The sequence below is a fragment of the Triturus cristatus genome, chromosome 3_2, assembly GCF_964204655.1.
Source record: "Triturus cristatus chromosome 3_2, aTriCri1.1, whole genome shotgun sequence".
Taxonomy (NCBI): Eukaryota; Metazoa; Chordata; class Amphibia; order Caudata; family Salamandridae; genus Triturus; species Triturus cristatus.
In genome coordinates, this window is record NC_140584.1 from 791,699,717 (window position 1) to 791,722,758 (window position 23,042).

The 23,042-nt window shown below is 43.4% G+C and overlaps 1 protein-coding gene across 2 annotated transcripts in view; it reads left to right on the forward strand.

The window, feature by feature from the left end:
* ADAM23 (ADAM metallopeptidase domain 23) overlaps positions 1 to 23,042 on the forward strand; it is a 731,894-nt gene that overhangs the window by 251,219 nt on the left and 457,633 nt on the right. For both annotated transcript variants that reach the window (XM_085648912.1, XM_085648913.1), the window contains exon 4: positions 1,126 to 1,189. In XM_085648912.1, coding sequence (XP_085505038.1) covers positions 1,126 to 1,189 — 64 coding nt within the window. The remainder of the gene's footprint in view (positions 1 to 1,125; positions 1,190 to 23,042) is intronic.

The window sequence follows — 23,042 nt, forward strand, 5'->3', positions numbered from 1 at the left end:
GCTCGAGCGGCCGCGAGAAGCGATCTGTGGTGGGGGAGGGGGAGAAGCGGGAGTTGTGTGACAGAGGAAAGACAGATGTCAGCTGCGCGTGTGCACGCTCGTGTGCACGCAAGCTTGAGGCCACCAAAAGCCTGTGGTGGCACCTTCAAAAGCCGCATACTAAATGTCTCGCAGAGCAGCGCATGCGCTGGCTCAGGCAAGACCTTAAAGGCAAGAGCTTCAGAATGACTGAATCCCTCCCGTTCTCTTCACGCCACTCTCTACTGGAGTCTCTTTGTTAGATGTTCACACTATTTTTCTCTTCATAGCTTTCTGAAAGACTCAATCTCCACATCTCACAACTCATCTCTTTCATCTACAGCACCCTATGTTCAATCTTTCCTGAAAGTATTTCCTTCCATGTCCTCCACTTCACCAGTTCACCCATGTGCAATGCACTCACTCACCTATATGCATTGCATTTTATTTAACTTTCGCCCTGTAAGTTTTTTAAAAGCTGTGCACCTCCTTCACACAGATTCACATTTAATTACAATTACAATCAGCACACCTGACAGATGCTTTGTGAGGTCTGCAGAGAGGCCAAGGATTGGATGAGCATGCATTGCGAAACCCTTTATGACCCACTGAAGCTGCACAGCTCTGAATCATTGCCCACCCACAACCTGAACTCACACAGCTGCATAGGAGTCACTCTTTTAACACTGCACACTACTCATGAGTAATATGTTGGACTGAAAAAACACAACATTCAGGAAAGTGCAAATACTCGTAGGGAATGCAAAAGTAAGTAAAACCTATTCCTAGGCTGAGACAACAGGGTCTGGTTTTGCTGGATGCAGCTGTTGCCATTGGTGGGTTACGCATTGGTGGTGTTGGGCGCGAACAGGGCATTTATGGACACTCCAAATGTGTCCTTGAACAAATTCATATAAATACAAAATAAATATATGTAAATGTGCCAGGAGTGAATGCTTGTCGCTGAACTAACTTTGGTAGGAATTGCCCTTTGTGAGAAGACATTGTACCAGGCTGTGCCATAGAAATGACAGAGACCGCTTAAAACTTGTAATAATGTTACAAACATTTGATGGTCTATCCCTGTCTTCTCTCTCTTTCCGACAGTGACCTGCTGGCCTCGGATTACGTTGAGATTCATTATGAAGATGGGAAACAGCACCTAATCAAGGTACGTGCACACTCAAGGCATGCGGCCATGCATGAGATGATCCATCAGCAAGCCAACAGTGGGCTCATTGGAATCCTCATATATTTTACAATAAGCAAAATATGTCTCTGTGCTTGTGGTGTTAATGTGCAGTGGAAGCTGGTAGGGGAAGTTGGCGGGGAGTAGAAAAAGAAAGACTTACCTGTGAACAACTCCGCTGCTGCCACTCCTCCGTCCTCCTCTCTCAGAACGGAAGCACCCAGGCTCCCAATTACAGCAGCCTTGTGATTAGTCTGAGCGCCATGGTTCGGCACTCAGAGAGAAACTGGGAGTCTATGCATGTTCGTCACCCAGGCTGTACAATACAGCTGGTGGAGAACATACGTAGTGCGCATGACGGTTTGGCCAGCTCAAGACAGCCGGCCAAACCGTCATGTGCACTTATGGTGCAGCCACCACTTCTCCCTCTGCTGGCATGACGCAAGCCCATTCCTGCCCTGACATGGAGCTTGCAGGCAGACTCAAAATAAAATGATAATAACAATCTGTTATTATTTTATTTTTACTTTGCTCTGCTCTTAGAGCAGTGGGGCAACGCTCCTCCATCTTAGCGGTGGAGCCGCCCCTATGGAGTATCTGTGTGTGTGACACGCCCTATGTATGTATATGGGAGGGTGTTTGTCATTTGGTCTTTGTTTCTGAGCCAGTTGTTGAGAATATTTCAGCTTGACTCTTAAAAACATACACTAGCGGAAACTTATCATTCAAATCAAATAAATAGCAATTCTACCCATTAACGTTGTGGTTTCAGTGGCCAAAAATCTATTACCTCGAGTTTGCACCCATAGCACTCATGTCAGACTCCTCTGACCTCAGAAATCCACAGGGGTAACTCCCGGGGTTCGCAGAGACTCAGGTAAAAGCAGTAGGGAGGCTTATGCTACCTCTGAGCTGGTGGGTCAACAACCAGTCCTCAGCCTCACTCCCTCCATGTCTACTTTGTACTACATACTGATGCACTAAATTGCTAGTGCCTGCATGACCTCAGTCATCAGCTGACTCAGGCGAAAGGGGAAATTCTTCCATCAGGTTGGTGCGATCCGTGCCTGCTTCTGTCTCTGGCTCACTGTGACATAGATTACAGCTGCATTACACTGATGAGGCCCAAGAAGACTGAAGCTGCTGTGGAGTTACTTCTGTTCCTGTATAGAGGTGACCTTCCCTGGCAGGGTGGGCCTGAGGGCTGCTATAGGAGGAGGGCCAACACCGCTGTGCATATTGGGTTCTCTCTGTCTAGAGTGGCACAGTAGGTCTAAAATGATGAACAGGAATGAGGCTGAAGCGATCGCCAGTGACTGGGATCAATTAAAAAAATATTTCCATCTCTTTGTTCTTGGTGGTTTCTACCTCCTTGTGAGGTGGCTCATGAACAGGGGAACCTAGAGTTCGGAACCTTGGAGAAAGTCAAGGCTGCTGCCTCTATCTATCTATCTATCTATCTATCTATCTATCTATCTATCTATCTATCTATCTATCTATCTATCTATCTATCTATCTATCTATCTATCTATCTATCTATCTATCTATCTATCTATCTATCTATCTATCTATCTATCTATCTATCTATCTATCTATCTATCTATCTATCTACCCATCTATCTATCTATCTATCTATCTATCTATCTATCTATCTATCTATCTATCTATCTATCTATCTATCTATCTATCTATCTATCTATCTATCTATCTATCTATCTATCTATCTATCTATCTATCTATCTATCTATCTATCTATCTATCTATCTATCTATCTACCCATCTACCCATCTATCTATCTATCTATCTATCTATCTATCTATCTATCTATCTATCTATCTATCTATCTATCTATCTATCTATCTATCTATCTATCTATCTATCTATCTATCTATCTATCTATCTATCTATCTATCTATCTATCTATCTATCTATCTATCTATCTATCTATCTATCTATCTATCTATCTATCTATCTGTCTATCTATCTATCTATCCAAAGAACTAAGTGTTAGGAAGATGCTTGAAAGCCTGGATATTCTCTGTGGCACAGAGCTGCTGCGGGAGAGCGTTCCAATCCCTAGCAGTCAGGTAAGATTAGGAACTGTTACCCCAATTTTTCCTTCTAAATTGTAGAATCACCACCAACAAAGAAATTGAGGAACGGAGTGATCTGGTAGGTTGGTAAGGAGGGGTTCTATTAGACAGATACTGAGGGCCCAAGTGATCCAAAGCTCCAAATGTCAGGACTAATCCTTTAAACCTCACACGTTCCTTGATAGGACTCCAGTGTAGTTCTTTCAGGTATGGTTGGATGGGGACTTTCCTAGAGAGTTTCAACATAAGCCATGCTGCAGCATTCTGAACAAGCTTTAGTCTCTTCTGGAGATAAGCCAGTAAACCCCAATATAGCGAACTGGCGTAGTCTAGCCATGAGGTGATCAGGGTCTGAAACACTGTTTTCTGCTGCGGTAGAGGGAGAAGGTAAAGCAGCTTAGTTAGAAGCTTTGGGAGTCCAAAACAGGATCTCACTACACTGGCCATCTGGGGAGCGAAGGTGGCAAAGTTATCAAATTTCACCCCTAAATTGCGATCCACAGTGCCAGGGGCTGGTGGAGGAGGGACACCATTTAGCCAGATGTCATTTTCCCAGCTGGGAGGTGGTATCCCGAAGAGCAACATTTCAGTTTTGGTGGCATTGCATTGTAGGTTGCTGATGCGCATCTATTGAAATACTGTTTAAATGCATTTCTTAAAAGTGCTCAGCGCATTGGGGCCATTTTTATCTAGAGTGAGGAGCAATTGTGTGTCATCAGTCTATGAAACTATTTGTACACCGCAAGATTTTACCCCAAAGTCCAGAGGTTTAGGTTTCGAGGTAAATGGAGCCATACATACTGATTGATATCTACCTATCAAGATGGAGCGGAACCAGGCCAACGTAGGGCCACAGATGCCTATGTCAGCGAGGCGCTGTAGAAGTATAGGGTGCGAAACAGTTTCAAAAGCTGCAAATAGATTGAGGAGAATCAGGGCCACCTGCTTCCCCTGATCCACCGCTAGCTTAATGGTGTGTGCAACCTCCAGCAGAGTAATTTTGGTCCTGAAGCCAGGTCGAAAGGCCGACTGCGAAAAGAGTAACAGTTTGTTCTGCTTTAAAAAATCAGAAAGTTGCCTGTAAATGAACTTCTCTAATATCTTGGCAAAGGATGGCAGCAAAGAGATTGGCCTGAAATGAGAAAGATTGGATTTGTCAGCTGATGGCATTTTAGGAGAGGAAGTAATTTAGCCTGTTTCCAACTGTTGGGGGCTGTGGCCATCTCAATGGACAGGTTTAAAAGCCAATTTATGGAGGGGTTGATTGCAGCGCTGTTGGAGACAAGAATGTGAGGGGGTGCTGGTCATCAGGTGACCCAGATTTACATGCTCTAAGGGTGTGAGCGACTCCTCCAAAGGAATAGGAGCGAACTCTTGCAGGGAGTGACAGCGGGGATAAGCAGAACCTCCTGAAGGGCCATGGTCCAGTTAGCATTTGTACTAAAAAATGAGCAATATTTTGAAGCGTAACATAAGCGATCTACCACATGATTATTTCTGCTTACCACATACTTTACTCCTACAGTTGGGAAGTCCTTTCATAGAATGCTAACAAAGCAGATGGCTCAGCATTTAAGACATTTACCAGAGACCTCATTACTCTAATTATTCTATCTTGTCCCAGTCTTTACATGATGAGTTGTATTCACATGAGGGAGACAGACTCTCCCATACCTCCAAATAAGAAACATGTTTAAAGTCCTCGCAATTTACACCTGTCTGTAAAGTATCACTTTCACCAAGAATCCTCCTGAGGCAACTACAAAAAAACAACCCAGGAGACCGCGACCAAAGAAAGGTTCTCAGTAGGGAGGGTGCGGGAGTCATAAGGAAAGGACCGAAAAAGAGCATCACAGCAATATGACTATGAGTGAATGCTCGAGGCATTACTTACTCATCTCTTCCTTGTCCCAGTCCTTACATCATGAAGATCTACCTAACAAATGTAACCAGCATCAATCACCCAGTAGGGCACCCATCCAGAAAAGGGAAAGTCCTGGCTCAAAAGTGGTGGACTAAACCCAGAAGTTGAATATCACCCCATGTTCCAGTGCCAAAAAAGCCAATAAGCACTGGAATCGTAAAGGCACAACCAGATCACCAGCTGGCTACCCAACTCAAAATAACATATTTTTGCTTTTATAGTGATCTTTCGTATTCATTTTTTGGATGATAATGGGGTTCAGAGCGTAGTATTATTCTGTATTGTATTGTATTGCAACCCTGAGACAGGTCTTGCTACCCCTATGTTGGGCTCGTGAAGCACAGGATTTGAAGAACACAAATCTTATTGTTGGTGTTATTACTCAAGCAGTCCTACTTTGTTTTCATTACTGTCATTCTATAGAAGTTCTAATCAAATCCCACGTATGTTATGTTATGTTATGTTAATTAATTTATAAAGCGCAACGGTTACCCTGAGGTGTCCTGGCGCTGTTACCAATTCCTACTAGCTAATTACCAAGGAGTCAGACTATAGGTTGAGCAGTTTTAATGAATAAACAACCAGGTGTTTAATGCCCTTCTAAAGGACAGCAGATCTGGCAGATTTCTGAGCTGAGCAGGGAGATCGTTCCACACCTTAGCTGCCCCAAATACAAATCTTCGGCCTCCCCAGGAGACCTTTTTTATCTTGGGGACAATTACCATTTTAGCACCTAATGAACGCAGATTTCTAGTACGTGTATACCACTTTAAGTGCTTCTGCAGATAGTCAGGCCCGGTCCCATGAAGAACTTTAAAAACAGTACTCAATGTTTTAAAAAGTATCCTCTTCCTGACTGGAAGCCAGTGTAGCTTCTGAATTTCCTTGGAAATTGTTGCAAATTTCGGGGTCCCGGTCAACAATCTGGCTGCTGCGTTTTGTAGCCTTTGAAGTTTGTTCAGTAAACGTTCCTGAATGTTTAAATAAAGGCTGTTGCAGTAGTCGAGCCTAGACATCACCAAGGCAGAGACCACTGTTTTCTGACTTCGTGCCGGCAGGAAAGGCAGAATTTTTTTCACAGTCCGCAAAACAAACGTCGTAGAGGAAGAAACTGAGTTTAATTTGGGCCCCCAAAATCAGCTTGTCATCCACAATTACTCCCAAATTTTTTACTTTTTGAACCGGGACTGGGAGGTTCCCCATAGTAACCGGCCACCAATTTGCATTCCAAAAATTTGGAGCATTTCCAAAAATTATGACCTCTGTTTTATCAGAGTTCAGCTTCAGGCAGTTTTCCGCCATCCAGTGACTCACTGCCATCATGCAATCGTGAAAGCCGTTTTCCACGCCGCCCTCCTGTCCTGGCTGCAAGGATACCACAATTTGGGTATCATCTGCATAGGATGTTAGATCGAAGCCCAAGGTCTTAACCCCTTCGGTGCTCATGACGGAACGGTTCCGTCATGAGCGTCGGTTGAGCTGTGCTCATGACGGAACCGTTCCGTCATGACCACGCCCGCGCAAGCAGCGCTCAGCACAGCGGGGGAATCCGCCCCGCATGGAAGGGGTTAATAATGGGGGCCAGTGAGGACACATAAACATTAAACAGGGTCGGGCTCAAGGAAGAACCCTGAGGGACCCCGCAAGGCAAGATGAACGGCCTTGAACAGAAATCACCCATGGAGACCACCTGGGATCTATCAGCAAGGAAGGATTTTATGAGATTCCAGGCCTTGCCCTGAAGTCCGCATGCCTTTAGCCGATCCATCAAACGCTGATGGTGGACCGTGTCAAAAGCAGCGGATAGATCTAATAATATCAAGGCGGCCCTTCCTCCCGCATCCACAGCCCTTCTGATCTCATCCGTGGTTTTCAGAAGTGCCGTATTGATCATATATTTGGAATGGGGATTAACCAATTCAGTTTAAACTATTAAACCAAATAGAGATGCTTTCTCTTACAGTGCCCTGTACATAAAATGTTCTAGGAGGATAATAAATATATTTTGAAGAGGGGGCATGAGGTAAACTGAACACACACTTGGCTAGTCTTTATGTGAGTGGCAGAAGAGAAAAATAGTATGTCCAATAGGGATCCAAATAGGGTCTACATGTCTCTGTGGTTTGCTATAGAGACAGTAAATATAGCATGATAGTAATATTTTAGCACTGCAATCAGAGTATGCATGCCTAGGCCACTTTATATGCCATACCGGGAGCTGAGACAACAGAACTCCAGCGACATCAATAGAGGACCTCAAGCAGCGCATGCCATTGAACATGACTGATCCTCAAGGGAAGCCACCTACCTCTTTTAAACCAAGCAGTGACTTCAGACTGGGAAAGAACATTACAAAAGACACCGGGAGCCTAACTCCTTCTACACTGCAAAAGCAGTGAAGGGTAGCTCATAGGACACAATGACAATTCGTTTTTCTACTACAACTATGTGAAAGTCTCCTTCTGCTGACACTTTCTCAAAAACTTGTCTTTGCTCTTGTGGTTGTCTCCTTGTGTTTGAATTATTGCAACACCATCTACAATAGACAACCAAAAAGGGACATTACAAAAATTCAAAGGTTCATTGTAAGAAACTGAACTATCAGTTGAGGTGGTGAGAAGTACAACCGGCCTCAAATAATAATCACAATCCTTGTCAGGGTGAAACACTAGTGTCACCAAATAAACCTGTGCTTCAGGGGTGGTTCTTTCGTAATGGCGGAGGAGCGTAGCCCCACTTCACAGAGTGAGTCACAGAAAAATAAATTGATAATGAAACAATATAAAAAAATGATTTTGTGACTGGTTGTGGCATGCATGTAGGGTGGGGCGGGGCCGGTCAATGACAGGTAGGTGGTGGGTACTTAGAAGTGAGCATGCAAGTTTGGCTGGCCGTCCTAGCAGACATACACACTTTTATTTCTCCAACCCAGCTGTGTTTCCAGCCAGGTTGGAGAAAAGCCGCAGGCTACAAGGCAGTGTCTGAGCGGCAGAGCAGGCTGCTCAGACCAATCCTGGTGCTGCTCTCATGGAAAGCAGCCTCTGGATTGGCTGGGCATCCTCTGCCTTCCCAAAGACTGCTGGGAGAGCACCAAGGTGGTCGTCGGTGTCGAGGCAGCAGCGAAAGGTACATTTTATTAAAATTATTACTTTCCTGTCTCTCCCTCTACACTTGCCCATCCGTCCATCCCCGGCCTTCCCCCACATTCATGTTGTGGTGGCCGCCACTTCTGGGCTTAATCCTCACGTAGCTTAGCCCAAAGCAGTCAGCCTTAAGTTAGAGGCAATGTGTAAAGCATGTATGCAGCATTGAAGTAGTAATAAAGTGAAAACACAACACAAGACAAATCTCAAACCAATTTAAAAAAAAAGTGTAAAATATAATGATAACCGAATGAGAAAAATTCAATAAGCAGATCCGGAGATATGAATTTTTTTAAAGTTTGAATTAAAAATAGTGCTGGTTGCACTTGACCGGTTCAAAGTCAAAAGTTAAGGATGACCGTGAAGAAGCGTGGGTTAGATATAGGGACCAGGTCTGTTGTATTGAAAAGTCTACCTCCGACTAAAAAAGTTTTGTGGAGAAACAGTGGTAGTCAACGAGTTGTCAGCGAGGCAAGCTGCATTTTACGTGGGGCTCCGCAACAGGGGGCTGCTGAAGAGTAGATTCCCGGTGAGGTTGTCGATAAAGGTGGGAAAGCTCTGAGCAGGCAGAGTTGATGGGATGCTGCTCATAGTTAGTCCAGATGAAGCCCTAGGCGTTCAAACTTAATAATTTTTCTAAAAGTAAGGCAGACCTTTAGTGGGGAAACCCAGGAAACTGAAGCTGATTGGTGATTCAATGTCAATGGCTGCGGATTCGATAGCGATCCTAATTTCTGTCTTTTCTCGAGGCAGAAAGTTGGCAAAACGTTTCTAAGTCCTATTACTTTCAGTTTGGGGGCAGGAGAAGTGCGCTCTAATACCAGCCACGGGGCTGGGACCTGGGAGCACCACTCGTGGGTTAGGATTCACTTCAACAGAGGCCAGCAGCAGGGTTGAGGGCAGGTCCAGTTGGTACTGGCCAGTTGGGAAATTGCAGGGAAAGACTTCTAGATGCTTGTTGTGTTCCTGTAGGTCAAACTTGAACGCCAGCCAACTGACAATTGGAGTCACTTCTGGGGTCCTGGGTTCAAGGCAAGTAGGTCCAGGCTTGCTTCAGGTTTCAACCAACAGGGCAGTCCTTCTGGTCTTCACAGGTCCAGGAGTGTTCTGATGAGAGGTCTTTGGGGTTCACTTTGATGCTCAGTGCTAGCCTGTGGATGGAGGTCAAGGTTTTGTCCACCCCAATAAACCAGTTATGCTCAGTATTTCACTACAGGGGAGCCACCAGGAGTCGAGTGGCAGCTGGACATTGGCAGAACGCCTTTTGGTTTTAGGTGGGAAAAAGACAACTTTCTAAAAGTGTATTTTTGCTAAAAAGTAGTATTACCATTAAGTTAGAGTTTAAATTACTATTAAAATGAATCATTGAACCATTTTCTAGCTATTCCCAAAGTGAATTTAGCAAATGAGCAGTGCAAACCAGTGTTTGATTATGGGAGAGCCAGCCTTGCCACAGTGAAAAACGGCTTTGGAGGGTTTTCACTGCCAGGACATGTAGAACATTAGACCCATGTGTCCAACATTTCAAATACCAGGGACCTTGCCCTATGGGTATTTGGGGCCCACCTTAGGGGTAGCTTACAAGCATTAAAAAGTAAGTGTATGCCTTGCAAAATGTGGGGCCAGCCAGGCCAGTTGAAGTCTCAAACTGCAAACCCAGGCTGCAAAGGCAGGCCTGGACACGTGGTTTACAGTGCTACTTTAGAGGATGTCAGTGAGTGCAGCAGTCCACTAGCAGCATATAATGTACATGCCCTGGATACAGGTGGTCACATATAGTAGGGACACTCCAGCCTCAAGAAGAGCAGGGAGTATGTGATGAAGTTCAGCAGACCACCCCGGGAAGCAAAATATAATGGGTAGAGACATACATTTCACATCCATTGATGGTTACAACATGCGCTGCACACTAGAAGAACCTCAGCACAAGCCGAATGTTCAGCAGGAAGACAGGGTATACCTGGCAAGCCCAAATTACGGTTGTGGCTGGGGAACACTCACCTGACATCTAGTGGCGGGGGCTCCACTGCTGAACAAATACATGGCATCCAAGCTCAGCAGAGCGCAGACAGAGGAACGTTGACACCCAAGTCTTACAGCCTTGTAGTGGTTGTCAACATTAATTGGAAGCCAAAAGGGCTGCCAAAAGCAGGAATTAGCATGCAGCGGAAACAAACAAAGCAACTGCAGAAAGAACAAAGGAGAAAAGGACAAACAAGCCCCAAAAAGGTAAGCAGGAGATCCATGACCTGAGACAGGAAGCACAGGGGCATTGTGTCTCAGAGACAGTGACCTCAATGCTGAAAGCTGAAGGATTCTCAGTAATCCATTATCAGCAGTCAGAGAGTTTCAGCTTTTTTTCCTTTTAGGAAGACACTAGATTATCTGCCTCCACAGTATGGACCTACCTCATGGTGTAAGATCAGTGACAAGAAACAGATGAGTTAACTAAGCTGCAAGAATCATGGCATAAGGTTGCACTGCCCCTTTCCAAGCTCCTCTCTTTCCTGTTGTAGCTAGTTCTTGTCACTTCAAATCACATTTCTCGGCCATAGCCACCCTTCTTTCTCTGGCGATTTTTAAATGGCTATATCTAACACAGAGTCCTTTTTAGACAATCCTTATATTTCTCAATCTATCCCTAGATACATCTATTTTCTCATTAGCTGTGTGTGTGTTTTACAACATTGTTTATCCTGTGCAACTTTAAAGAAAGCTTTTTGTGTTCCATACCCACCCTCTCTTTGTTTGATTGGTTTAGAGGATTCCAATAAAACAGATCATTGCTTCTAATTGTACTTTATTAGACAAAGAACATTCCAGTTGTTTCTTAAGATGGACAAAAGAGAAGTTTCTGATTTAGAGATTAGTGAACATGTGCTCCATAACAAGTGTGGAAGATTTCCCATCCACCTTATTATAGGTGCCAAAGCATATAATGCAATTGTAAAAAGGTGGAAGGGATACAGTTCATTTTTGTGTCAAGTATCTGCCTGTCAAATTATAAATCAGGCCCTTTGTGAGAGCCCTTTAAAATTTCCCAGTTTCTGTGATAACACAATCTTGGACATTCTCTGAGATGTGTTGTCAGATTTTCAGAGGCATTAGTCTCATAATTTTCCTAGTTCCAATGTATCTAACAAAAACATCTCACATGTCATCACTTTTAGTTTACTTCACATTAAACCACAGAAACTGCAGTCCCCCCTCCCACCCCAACCATCTACTAAACAGCAGTGCTCAGAAAGCATTCATTTTCTTAAAAAAGGTAATGGAATTGCTAAAGTACCCCTACATCTTCCTCACTTCATTGTTTGGGTCTCCATCCTGCAGACACTGGAATGCAGGCACTTCCACTGTCTGGGAAGTTTTCCTCACCTCCACTTTCTGCCATGCCACAACCAGGGGTATCCAAAATGAATCCCAATTCACTTTTGTAATTAATTCTCTGAGCCAAATTTTAAGGGTGACCGTCAGAAGGTATTCATGAACTTAAAACAAAATATTTTTGAATGGTCAACCAAGGTTAGGAAATTGGGTTATTGGTTCAGGATGGAGAAACCCTACTTAAGCAACAACCACAATTCTTGTCAGGGTGAAACACAAGCATTCCCCAAATGAACCTGTGCTCAACCCTTCATAGCTTGGCACAAAAGCAGTCCGGCTTAATTAGAGGCAATGTGTAAAGTATTTATGCAGCACTTCAAACAGTAATAAAGTAAAAACACAACACATGAAAAATCCCACACCAATTAAACAAATAGAGTAAAATGTAATAAATTATTTGAGACCAAAAGAACAAAAATTCAACCAGTAGAACTGGAGATATGCAGTTCCAAAGATTTAAGGTAAATATAGTTCCTAAAAGCACAAAGCGCCACTCACGGTTATCTGATCATGTGAGACCAGTTGAAAGTCACAGGTTTAGGCTGACAGTGATGGTTAGTCTGGCTGAAAGAGTTACCTTCTAAAGTCCTGGGTAAAGAGTTCCGTTAGTGATGGAGACGGCCATGGGGAGCAAGGACAGCGTCGCAGATGGTCGTCACTGTGCCATGGAGATTCTGTCAGGCATCGCAGTTGGAGATTCACTTTGGCAATCACTGTGGGCTGTCAATGCTGTAGTGCAAAGTACAGATCTCACTTTGCCAGCTGTCTCTGGTGGTCTCCATAGCGCAAAGTCGGGTTTACCAGAGCTTCAAATTGGCAGTTGGCATCCGAAGCAAGATCTTGGTGCCAATGGGCCCGTACCCAGTCGCAAAGAGCCTAAACCTTAAGGAGTTCTTATTTTCTTGAAGGCCAAGCTCTCCTGATGCTACAGCAAGGGTCCAGGACCTGAGGCTCACCTCTTGTGGATCAGGAACACCGTCCAACAGGGGCTAGCATGGCTCAGGCAGGTGCAGTTACAGGTCTAGGTAGCAGGTCCAGGTGGCAGGTCAGCTGGGCAGACGCAGGAAGGTCTTTGGAGTTCGTTATGTCCCCATAGCTCAGAACAGGAAGTCAGTCAGCTGAACCTTAGAGTCACTTCAACTTGGTATGAAGGGCGCAGGTCCAGTATTCCTTCTCAGAAAGCAGGGAAGGCCTCAAGCAGCAGTGATGCAGGGTGTCCTTCTTCTGTAGTATCCACAGGTTGAGGAGTGTACTGAAGAATTGAGCTTGAGGGTTCAATATTTATACCTGGTGCCAGCTTTGAAGTAAGAGAAGAGATGGCTAAGCCTGCCAACACCTATTCCCCCTTTTTCTCACTATCTGGAAGTAATACACAACAACCAACTGCCAGCTACACCTAGTCATGTGACCCAGGATACAGGCTTCAGACATCAAATGGTTGGAACAAAAAAATGCCAACTTTCTAAAAGTTGCATTTTCAGAATTGTGGCTTAATAGCGGGTTTTAAGTTACAATTATTTAGACACCAAACTCAATATTCCTAGCTGGTCCCAATTAAAAGTCATCACTTATTAAATGTAATAAGGTAACCCAATGTTATCCTATGGGAGAGGTTGGCCTTGCAGTAGTGAAAAAAGAATTTAAGAGTTGTCCACTACCAGGACATGTGAAACATTTTAAACACTTCCAGTCAAAAAGGTGTAACGTTCTGTAACGTAAACAGGATTGGTGCCTCACACAATGGATTTGGACCCCGCTGGGGCTACAATGCCCAATGCCCACCTCAAGGGTGCACTTTGCCGGAGGTCTTTTTATATCGTTTCTAGGCCAGAAATACTAGGCTTGGTAAAAAGAGAATTTATAGAAAATTCATTCTACATGTAGAGGTTCACAGAACTGTTAAAATTAACTAAAAATCCCTTCTGTATGCATTTTATTCTCGGGGTCTCTGTTAAAGACTAAAAACAATGAACAGATCTCAGGAACAACTAAGATTCCTAGATCACTTCGCCCTTGTGGGGCCCATTGGGCATTGCAGCACCAGCCCAATGATGAAGCTTGACACCATTGGTGGGTGAGGGCTTATGCTCCTAACTGGTGGTGCCCCTGATGACCAGACAGGTCCATATCATTGGTATAGGGCTGGAAACCCATTTTTGTTACGGAACAGCACACCTGTATGCCTTGAAATAGTTTACTAAGAAAGGATGTGCTGGACTAGAATTTCTCTCTGCCCCTCTTAGGTTCATAGACAAATTTCTAAATACACTGCACCCTGCCCTCTAGGTGCTTTAGGGACTATCATAGGGATGATGTATATGTATTAAAAAAACAAAGGTTTCGTACTGGCGAAAGGTTTATTTTGTCAGGTCAAAATGGCAGTTTAGAACTGCATACACAGACTGCAGAGGCAGACCTGAGACATGTTTAAAAGGGATACGTAATTGGGTGGCACAATCGGTGCTGCGGGCCCACTAGTAATATTTAATTAACATGCCCTGGGTACTTGTAGTACCACTTTACTGGAAACTTACAAGCAAAATAATGGTGCCAGTTTTGTGAAAGCCAATTTTACCATGTTTAAAGGAGAGAGCACATGCACTTTAACACTGATTAGAGGTGGTGAAGTGTAGAGAGTCCCAAAAGCCAATATAAACAATATCATCAAAAATGGAGGAGTAAGGCACCCTAAGGCTGACAGGTCTAACACTAGTGAAGTAACCTAATATGATCATAGAAAATATCATAAAGGGACCTGCAGAGCTGCTCAAAGCTGCCACCTTACTAAAAAACATAAACTGGACACCTCCGTCTCACACTTCTTCATCCTTCACACTGCTAAGCATTGCTTCCTATAACACAATTACAACATCTTGGTGGTCAAAGCATGCAACACGGAAACACTTCCAACGTAGGCTCAAAACAAAGACAAAAAACTTCCAACTACACACCCTATATGGTGTTGGGGCACAAACCAACACAAAATTATTTTTACCTCGGGCACGCTGATCTTCCAGAACTGGGTGCGGTGTATTCCCTATACAGACTTTAGTGCTCCCACTGGACTTGTCTCTCTTGCAGTGGAAATTCAGTAGTGCCTTGCCAGGAAGTGTTAAGTTTAAAGTTTAACTTTGAAAATATTCAAAGAACAAAGGCACAAATTGCAATTAGTAATTCAGTCAATGTGCTAAGCCCAAAATGCGGAGAATCATGAAATCAGGAAAGTTCAGAGATAAAACTGACAGAGATTCACACTTTTATAAGATTGTATACAAAAGGTTCATACATTCATGTCATTAGTACATTTTTCTAGGCTTATAACCAATAGAAATCAAGCAAGGAGAAACATTTGCAACAGAATACATTAGAGTATTTCCTCACTATTAGACTACATGAGATTATGTGCTCACAACTTCAGGTACATGGGGACACATTTGTTACAAAGTATGTTATTCGACCTTAGGCAGCTAAACTCAGCCTTGAGAAAAATACACTTTGTTTGGACCATTCAGTAAAGTTTACATCTCACTGCGTGGAGCGTAGAATTATTTTATACTGAGAGAGAATGAAACAGCAAAGTTAATCATGTGATGCAGTACAACATCATTTTAAAGATGGACAATAGGGGCTATGTTATCCTGGTTCACATAAGGCATGAATTCTGAGGTTATCTGCAGTAGGTTTCTACAAATAGCATTCTCAGGCCTCTCATGATGATTCCCACATTCATTCATCATACTTCTCGTCTAGGTTATTACCGTACAGTCAACATTAGCTTCGGACTCTTTTGCTAGGATCTTTCCAATTCCTCCATTTGGTCATAAAAGTCACTCTGCATCTCCTCTAGTTTAATATCTGCTCTCTCTCTCTTCCATCTGCTTATTGCTGACATCTTCTTTATCCCAAAATTCAACTTTCTAGTTAATTAAATGTGTCTGTGACATTTTAGGAAAAGAAGCACGCATGCAGCACCAATTAATATGACCAACAGAGAGGTCAAAAGCAATTTTAATGTTCCTTCACCTACACTTCCTAACAATTTACCTATCTTGGCAACTCCCCTCTCTATTGAACTAAATACAGACTTCATTCCTTCCCAGGAGCCTGTTTCTTCTAATTCAGTATGTTCTGGCATGAAATTACTGATGTTGGCAATATGGCTGCTAATCTCGGTATCTAGTTTGGGGATGTAAGCACAGCATTCTCTAGCAAGTATTACCGTGCAAACTCTGCCTTCCTTTGTGAGGACCATATCTAAAGCAAGCCTGTTTTGGATTATCATGGAACTCACTGAAAGCAGATCCTTGTTAATAAATGTTAGTACACCTATAGAATGTGTTCCTAATCTATCTACCAAAGTTGATAACTTTCTAATTTTAACATCATTTAGTGCCGCTCCCGCTGAAGAAATGATTTCACTGAAAATATCACTTAGTATCTGTCCAAAGCTCTGCTTGCTCCTTTTCAAGTGCAGGTCAATCTTCCCGTGTACATCATTGGTGTGGTATACTTTCATAAAAACTAAAGCTGCGTAGCAAGTTCCTGCCCAATTGTGCAGCAACTGAAATTAAGCTGATTTGTCACATACATAGTATATGCCTTTAATATTAACCTCAAGTTCAACAATTACTCTTGCTAAATAACTATGATCACATTCACTCCAACCTACATTTTCAATAGCCTCATTCTCTTTTTGCCTTTGCACTATGCATACAATTCACTTCTTGGCCTGGTCTAAACTCAACTTCAGATGTAGATTCTTTCCTTGACTGTCCACCTTTTCTTCCCTTATTTCGGGTTGAACTTTCTTACTCACTTCTTCTTTCTCCCTAATCATCTTGGTTAGCTCATCTACAAAGACGCTCTCATTTTGACTAAGCCCATAGGTTAATTCATGCTGATCAACTTTAGTGAGAGTTGTATTAGTAAGCGTGGTGGAAAAAGTCCATCATATACTCACATCTGGCTATTCGCTTATAAGGTTTTGAAAATTGATAAGCATGTTTAGTTGCCCATAAATACAGGTTCGAATTAGTTGACACATGTACTTGCTCTAGGGGACATACATATTCTGAGTAAAAAAGCTTAATTGTGCATTGATGATGAAATAGATTCAGAAACACACTGCAGGAAAAGGCATATAAAAAGGGGAAGACAAAACTAAGAAGAACTTCTGCGGCTGAGGTTGGAAGATATGAACAGATAAAAGAGTTCTCAACCTTCATTAACTTTACAAATTCAGCAAGCATTTGGAAATAGATAATATAATCATAAACACTCCCAGACTGAGAAACCTGAGAAATTGTACCTACATAGGTTTCTTTGTTAACAATTATTATTCTGTTTGCATTATTCAGGGTTAGTGAGGCACTTCCCACCAGGAGATAGAAATCTAACATCCACTATACAAACTGCTATGGCAAACACCAAATCTACTAGGACAAATTTGCATCTTTTAAGCTCCATAATAATCTTGCGTTAGGTAGAAGGAACCTATTTTCTTCTAGGCAATCAGCTACGTTAGCTGGATGCTTAAGGGCTCTAAGGTCCTCTGATAACTGGTCTAAACCTGCTAATTCGCTCTTTAACTTTTGTCAGAATGTCTAATGAGTTTGGAATACCTCCTTTACCCTTTTACTCAATGGATGGTGGTTCATCGTTGTCTGTCAAGCAGTTAGCAGACTTGTTATTGTTTTTCACAGAATAAGTCCAATCAGGACCTTTGTATTTCTGGTTTAGCAAACTCTTCCTCTTTGGTCTTTTGTTCCCTGTCTGATCTAAGTTGTTGTCACTGATTTCGCTTTAGTCTCTGGTCCCATTGTTTTCAGGCTATTTATTTATGGTCCCTGGTCTAGCTGATTTGGACAGTACCGTTTTTCTTTTGCTTTCAGTTTTTGACCATTTTTTTCTGTTATTCACCCTTCCTTCGGTGGTACTGGTTATCCCTGGCTCATGAGACACTAGTTCATCATCAAATGATGGGGCTTCTCTTGAGGTCTCTCCTTTTGCATTCTCCACTTCCGAAGAGCTCTCTTTAGCTTGTTCTGGTTCAACTCTCCAGATGTTTCTGGACTCTTGACTTATCTGGAGTCTCAACCTGTGGACTTGGTTGTCATACGCTGCTTGATCTAACAGTGACTCTGATGTATGAGCTGTGGATTCTCAAGTTGGACCTCTTCTTCTTGTTCTTACGCTTCAGAGATTTTAAATGGAGGTGGACTTGAGGAATCAGTGGATGTTGGCTCACATTCTTCCTTTTTCACCTCCAGAGTTCAGGTTGTGGCAGGGAGCAGTCCTCACAGCTGGTGTTGCAATGTCAACCTGGTGAGAGATAGAACGCACCACATCAGCCAAACCATTACAATACTCAAGAGCTAGGTAATCTAGTATATTCACAAGCGTAGATGCCGGACCAGAGGGAATTCTCATTGCTCTTCCCATCAATACTTTGTGTGGGTAGAGTCCTGTTCTCCGGCATGTAGTGCTTTAAATGCTTATGAGTACCAATGGGAGGGCATCTGACCATTTGACAGATGTAGAAGCATATGCCTTGGCAAGGATCAGCGTGATCATCCTATTAATCTTTAATATAATGCCAAAGGCTTATGGCCTGTAACTGCAATAGAGATTCTGGTCAATCCCTAAGGTGGGACACGTTAGCTGTATCACCTCATTTTTTAAGTGAGTCCCTTAATCTGACTCAAGATGAACTGGCATCACAAAATGTGAAATCAATTCCCACTAGAGTTGTTTGGAAACAGTCAGACTATCACATCTGCTTGTGAGATAGGCCTCAACCCAGTGGGAAAACAAGCACACGATAACTAATGTAAACCTCAGTTGATTACATAGGGGCATTTCCAGAAAATCAATTTGGAAGTAGTTAAAAGTTCCATCGCACTTTCCTATGTGACTCATTGTTACAACAACTCTTTTATTGACATATTGCCTTCGGCAAATCATGCACCGTTGTCACAGATTTTCCGCCAAGACTTGAAAATGAGGATTGTACCAATACCACTTAAAAGTCTTGCTTATCCCTTCTTGACGAACATGGGTCGGGCCATGCATATGTATCACCCAAGCAGGCAATATGAAATCAGCCAGAACCAGTTTTTCTTCCCTTGATACCAAAATGTCGCTGGCATCCTTCCCACAACCCGCCATTTCCCATTATGCTTTTTCAATTTCAGGGGCTTTATGTTGCAGTTCTCTCAGCTCATTAAAGGTCTGCACGGTGGTCAATAGCATATTTGAGACTGTTTCTCCCTCCACACTACATTGTTCATTCAAGTGAAATCTGCTGGACTGAAGGGCACAATATTGAGCGTCTTCATCCGCATATCGGTTGCCTCTTGTGACAAAGTCATTGGCACTCTTGTGTGCAGCACACTTAACCATGGCTATCTCCCTTGGCAATTGGGTGCATTTAACAAGTTTGAGATTTACAACCTGTTACAGATAGGGGATCCAGAGAAAGTCAGAAACCCTCTCTATCACAGTTGTCCCAAATAGTGCACCTTGCCTAACCCTTACTGGCTGCCAGTGTAAATGGTGACTCTCAATCCACCAGAGGTGCAACAGGCTATGGTAATGACGATCAACTCAGCTACATGGCACAGGTGTGAAGCTTCCATAACTCCACTCAGAGTTCCGACGGCATAAGCTGCTCTTAAAATGCCATGTCTGTCTCTCAAACAAGAGCCATCAAAAAAACCTGTGGCTGCCCGTTACGGAGGAGAGATTGGTGCAGCGGACTCTTGGGGCCTTCAGAGAAGTTTGGGGACCTTTTCGCTGGGAGTCACGTGTTTCAGACCATGGAAGATGTGCGCTTCTACAGTGCCACTTTTATGGAGAAATGTGTCATGTGTAGGGGGCATAGAACGCTTAGAGAGAGAGTTGCTAGCTTTCAGCTGGAACCGGAGTCCTTCACTCTGTTAACGTTGGTGATCTCCACCAAAGATGGGGACCACTTGATTTCTAAACTATACAGAGCATCACTGGCTCTGGTTCCTGCTAGAGATACCAGAGTTTGAGAGGCTTGGGAGAGAGATCTGGGGCACCCCTATACAAGACTCAAAGTGGAATATTGCTGTTCTCAGACAAAAGAGATTTCCCTCAACAGTAGACACAAGTTGATACATTTCAAATACCTGTGGAGAACTTACATGTCACTGGCAAAAATTACCTCCATTGATTTGGATAGGCCTCACAACTACCCGAAATGTGGGGGCCCACATGCTGATTTCGCGCACATGACATGGAACTGTGTAAAAAGAGGAGAGTACTAGAGGGCCATATATACAATTTTGTCACAAATGATCTGACAGGTCATTGTGCCCCTTCCTGAGGTTGCTCTGTTGGGCTATGTGCAAGGGTTCCCCAAGAAATTGAGGAGGTTTGCAGCACTGGCTCTGCTCCTTGCAAAGAGGGAAATTGCTATTCATTGGGGCAGTAGGTTTACCCCCACGACTGCTGCCTGGTTGTCGAGTCTCACGTATTGTAACACCAATAGTGAATTGTATGCGTCCCTGCAGCCCCCTACATCTAGGCCAAAAGACATTTGGCAACCTCTGAAGGACTACCTGCTGCAAACTAACTCACTCCCTATGACTACGCAACCTGATGGTATTGTCCCCACTGGCATAGCCTAAATGTTCTACAGTTGCTGCTCCTCCATGTTCCCCTGCACTGTACTATGTCTGAAATGTGTTTGCCGGGCCACCCTGTTAGAATTTTGACCAAAATGTAACTGATGTTTGAAGGCCTCAGAAGGCGGATGAATACATGTAAGTTGAAGTACTGTTTTTTATGTACTCCTATGTGTGGACTTTGTATGGACTCCCTCGTTGCAAACAAATGTTGTAATCATTGTGATGGTGTATGAAAATGCAAATTTCCTTTATTGTGCGCACCTAATAAAAAAGATAAATAACGTTTCTTTTAAAAAAGAACCATCAACAATGTATGGTCAGATTCAACAAGAGGCACATCCAATATGTCTAGTCATGGTTTTGTACACAATTCAGTTGCTTCAATGCAATTATGAAATTCATTTTCACTATCTTCATTCGGTGTGGGTAAAAGGGTCATCCGGCGTGAAAAAATGGTAGCAGGATTGAGGGCATTGCATATCCTCCAGGACATATTTTCTGCAACCAAAATGCAAAAGGCAACTATTGGTCAGGTGCTGTGTACATGCATGAGCCATCAGGTATGGATTAGATCACAAACTTGAGTTTGTAAAGCAAGTCTTTCCCAACAGATTTACGGGACTCGAATCGCAAATCACAAGCTGGTGATGGTCTTGAAAGATGCCTATCTTCAATGGACCTGGGGCTGAAACATGGTTGGTGTGCTGCTGATATGTGATGCCTACCACCTGAAATTATTTCCCAAGAAGGGCTAGTCAGGATGTCACTTGTCCTGATGGGTGAATGCCCGCTGACAATCAGAAGTGACAAAGGATGTCCATTGACTTCACCTTTCACATACGGACCACTCTGATTAACTTTCAGAACTGTGCGAAGCATGCAATCCTCCTCTCACCTCAGTCACCATCATTGGTTCTGGTTGAATCCAACGGGACTCTCAAACATGATGGGAACTTGAAGAACATGCATCACAAATGAGCTCTGGTGAGCCTTTACACTGGGCTGGAAAAATATTTTTCACTCTGAAGCTGGGTAGGTACCGTTAGGGCTTGCGTTTAACCTGTCCTTGGACCCTTTGGATTCATCCCAGAAGGCTTCGGCATCTGAGGGATCCCTTTCTGATGCCTGTCGCTTGGTACATGAGCCTCAAACTGCATTCTATCAGGATTTAAACGCCATTCCCTCTTTCAGTGGTTGACCTTGTGGCAAATGTGACTTTTTCAAAGCATTATTGCTTCTGACATTCACATTTCACTTTCCTCTACCTTGCATTGGTGCACTTGCGCCGTGGAGCATGGCAATTCCAAGCATTTCCGCTCCTACACTAACAGGGTCTAACCCTGGATTCATGATACCCAAGTATCTTGCACCACCACTCTGTGTTAACTTTGTTTGTACAATCATTAACATTTCCTTCAGTCCCTTTCAATTTGCTTCCAGCATGTCACTACAATATTTTACATACTGCAAAATCTCATCAAAGGGCTTTGTTTTCCAACAGATTTCTCCCTGTTGTATCTGGGAGCTAATCTCAGGTTGCAGTCCATACACAAAGGATGTGAGGAAACCTCCCATGTTTTCACCAAGTGGGTCATTCATACATCTATGTTCCCTGTACACTTGCATTAGTCTCTCAAAGTATCCATGCACCGATTCTTTTGGTTCTTGTGCAGTTCCACAAATCTTGGACCAATTTATCTTTCTCAGTGGAACCTATGTTTTTAGATGGGCAATGACTACACCATACTTGGCTTTCACTATTGGTGATGGGGTTGCTCCTATTTGTGATGCACTCAATCCGCTCCTTCACATGGGTTTTAACCCTTTCAATGATAGTGAGTTCAAGTCCTTATCACCAAGGGCCATATGTATCAAAATCCGATTTTGCAATTCTCAAATTGCGATTATTTGTGAATCGCAATTTGAGAATCGCAAAACCCGATGTAAATAAAACTTCGCTAATATTTAGCGATTCTAAAAAATTCTAAAAAATTAAATGCGAATACCTAAATAGAGATTCCTTAATTGCAAAATCACAAATAAGGAATCGCAAATCTGCTAATTGGCAATTCAGGTGCAGCTTGATGACATCACAACCAGGAAGTGTGACTGCCCATGCTGCACCTAATGAGTGAGAGGCTGGGAGGAGAGCTGAGCCACTTGTGCACTGCTTCTGAGTGAAGGAGACATGGACTCACAGGAGAAGCAGCAGCAGGAGGAGAATGCCAGAAAAAGAAAACAACAATTTAGTGAAAGGAAGCAGGAGGTGCAGGAGGAGCCAGGAACTGCTGTTTGGAAAACAATCACTGCGTGTGCCTGAGGCACGCAAAAGGAAAATCTGGGCAGACATCCAGGAGAAGGCAAATTCTATTGGCGTGACCCACCGCACCGTTGAAGACCTCAGGAAGCGGTGGTATGACATGCGCAAGAGATCTAAAGAAAAGGTGGCTACCAGGCTGGCTGAGGCAAGGAAGACCGGTGATGGGACGTCCACTGCTACAGATTACACACCTTTGGAGGAGTTGGTTGAGGGCACCCTGCTGCCGGAGAGTGTGAGTGGCGTGGCTGACCTGGACAGCTCCGACCCCAAGACACCAGACAAGGTAAGAAGCATGCTAACACTCACCTGATACT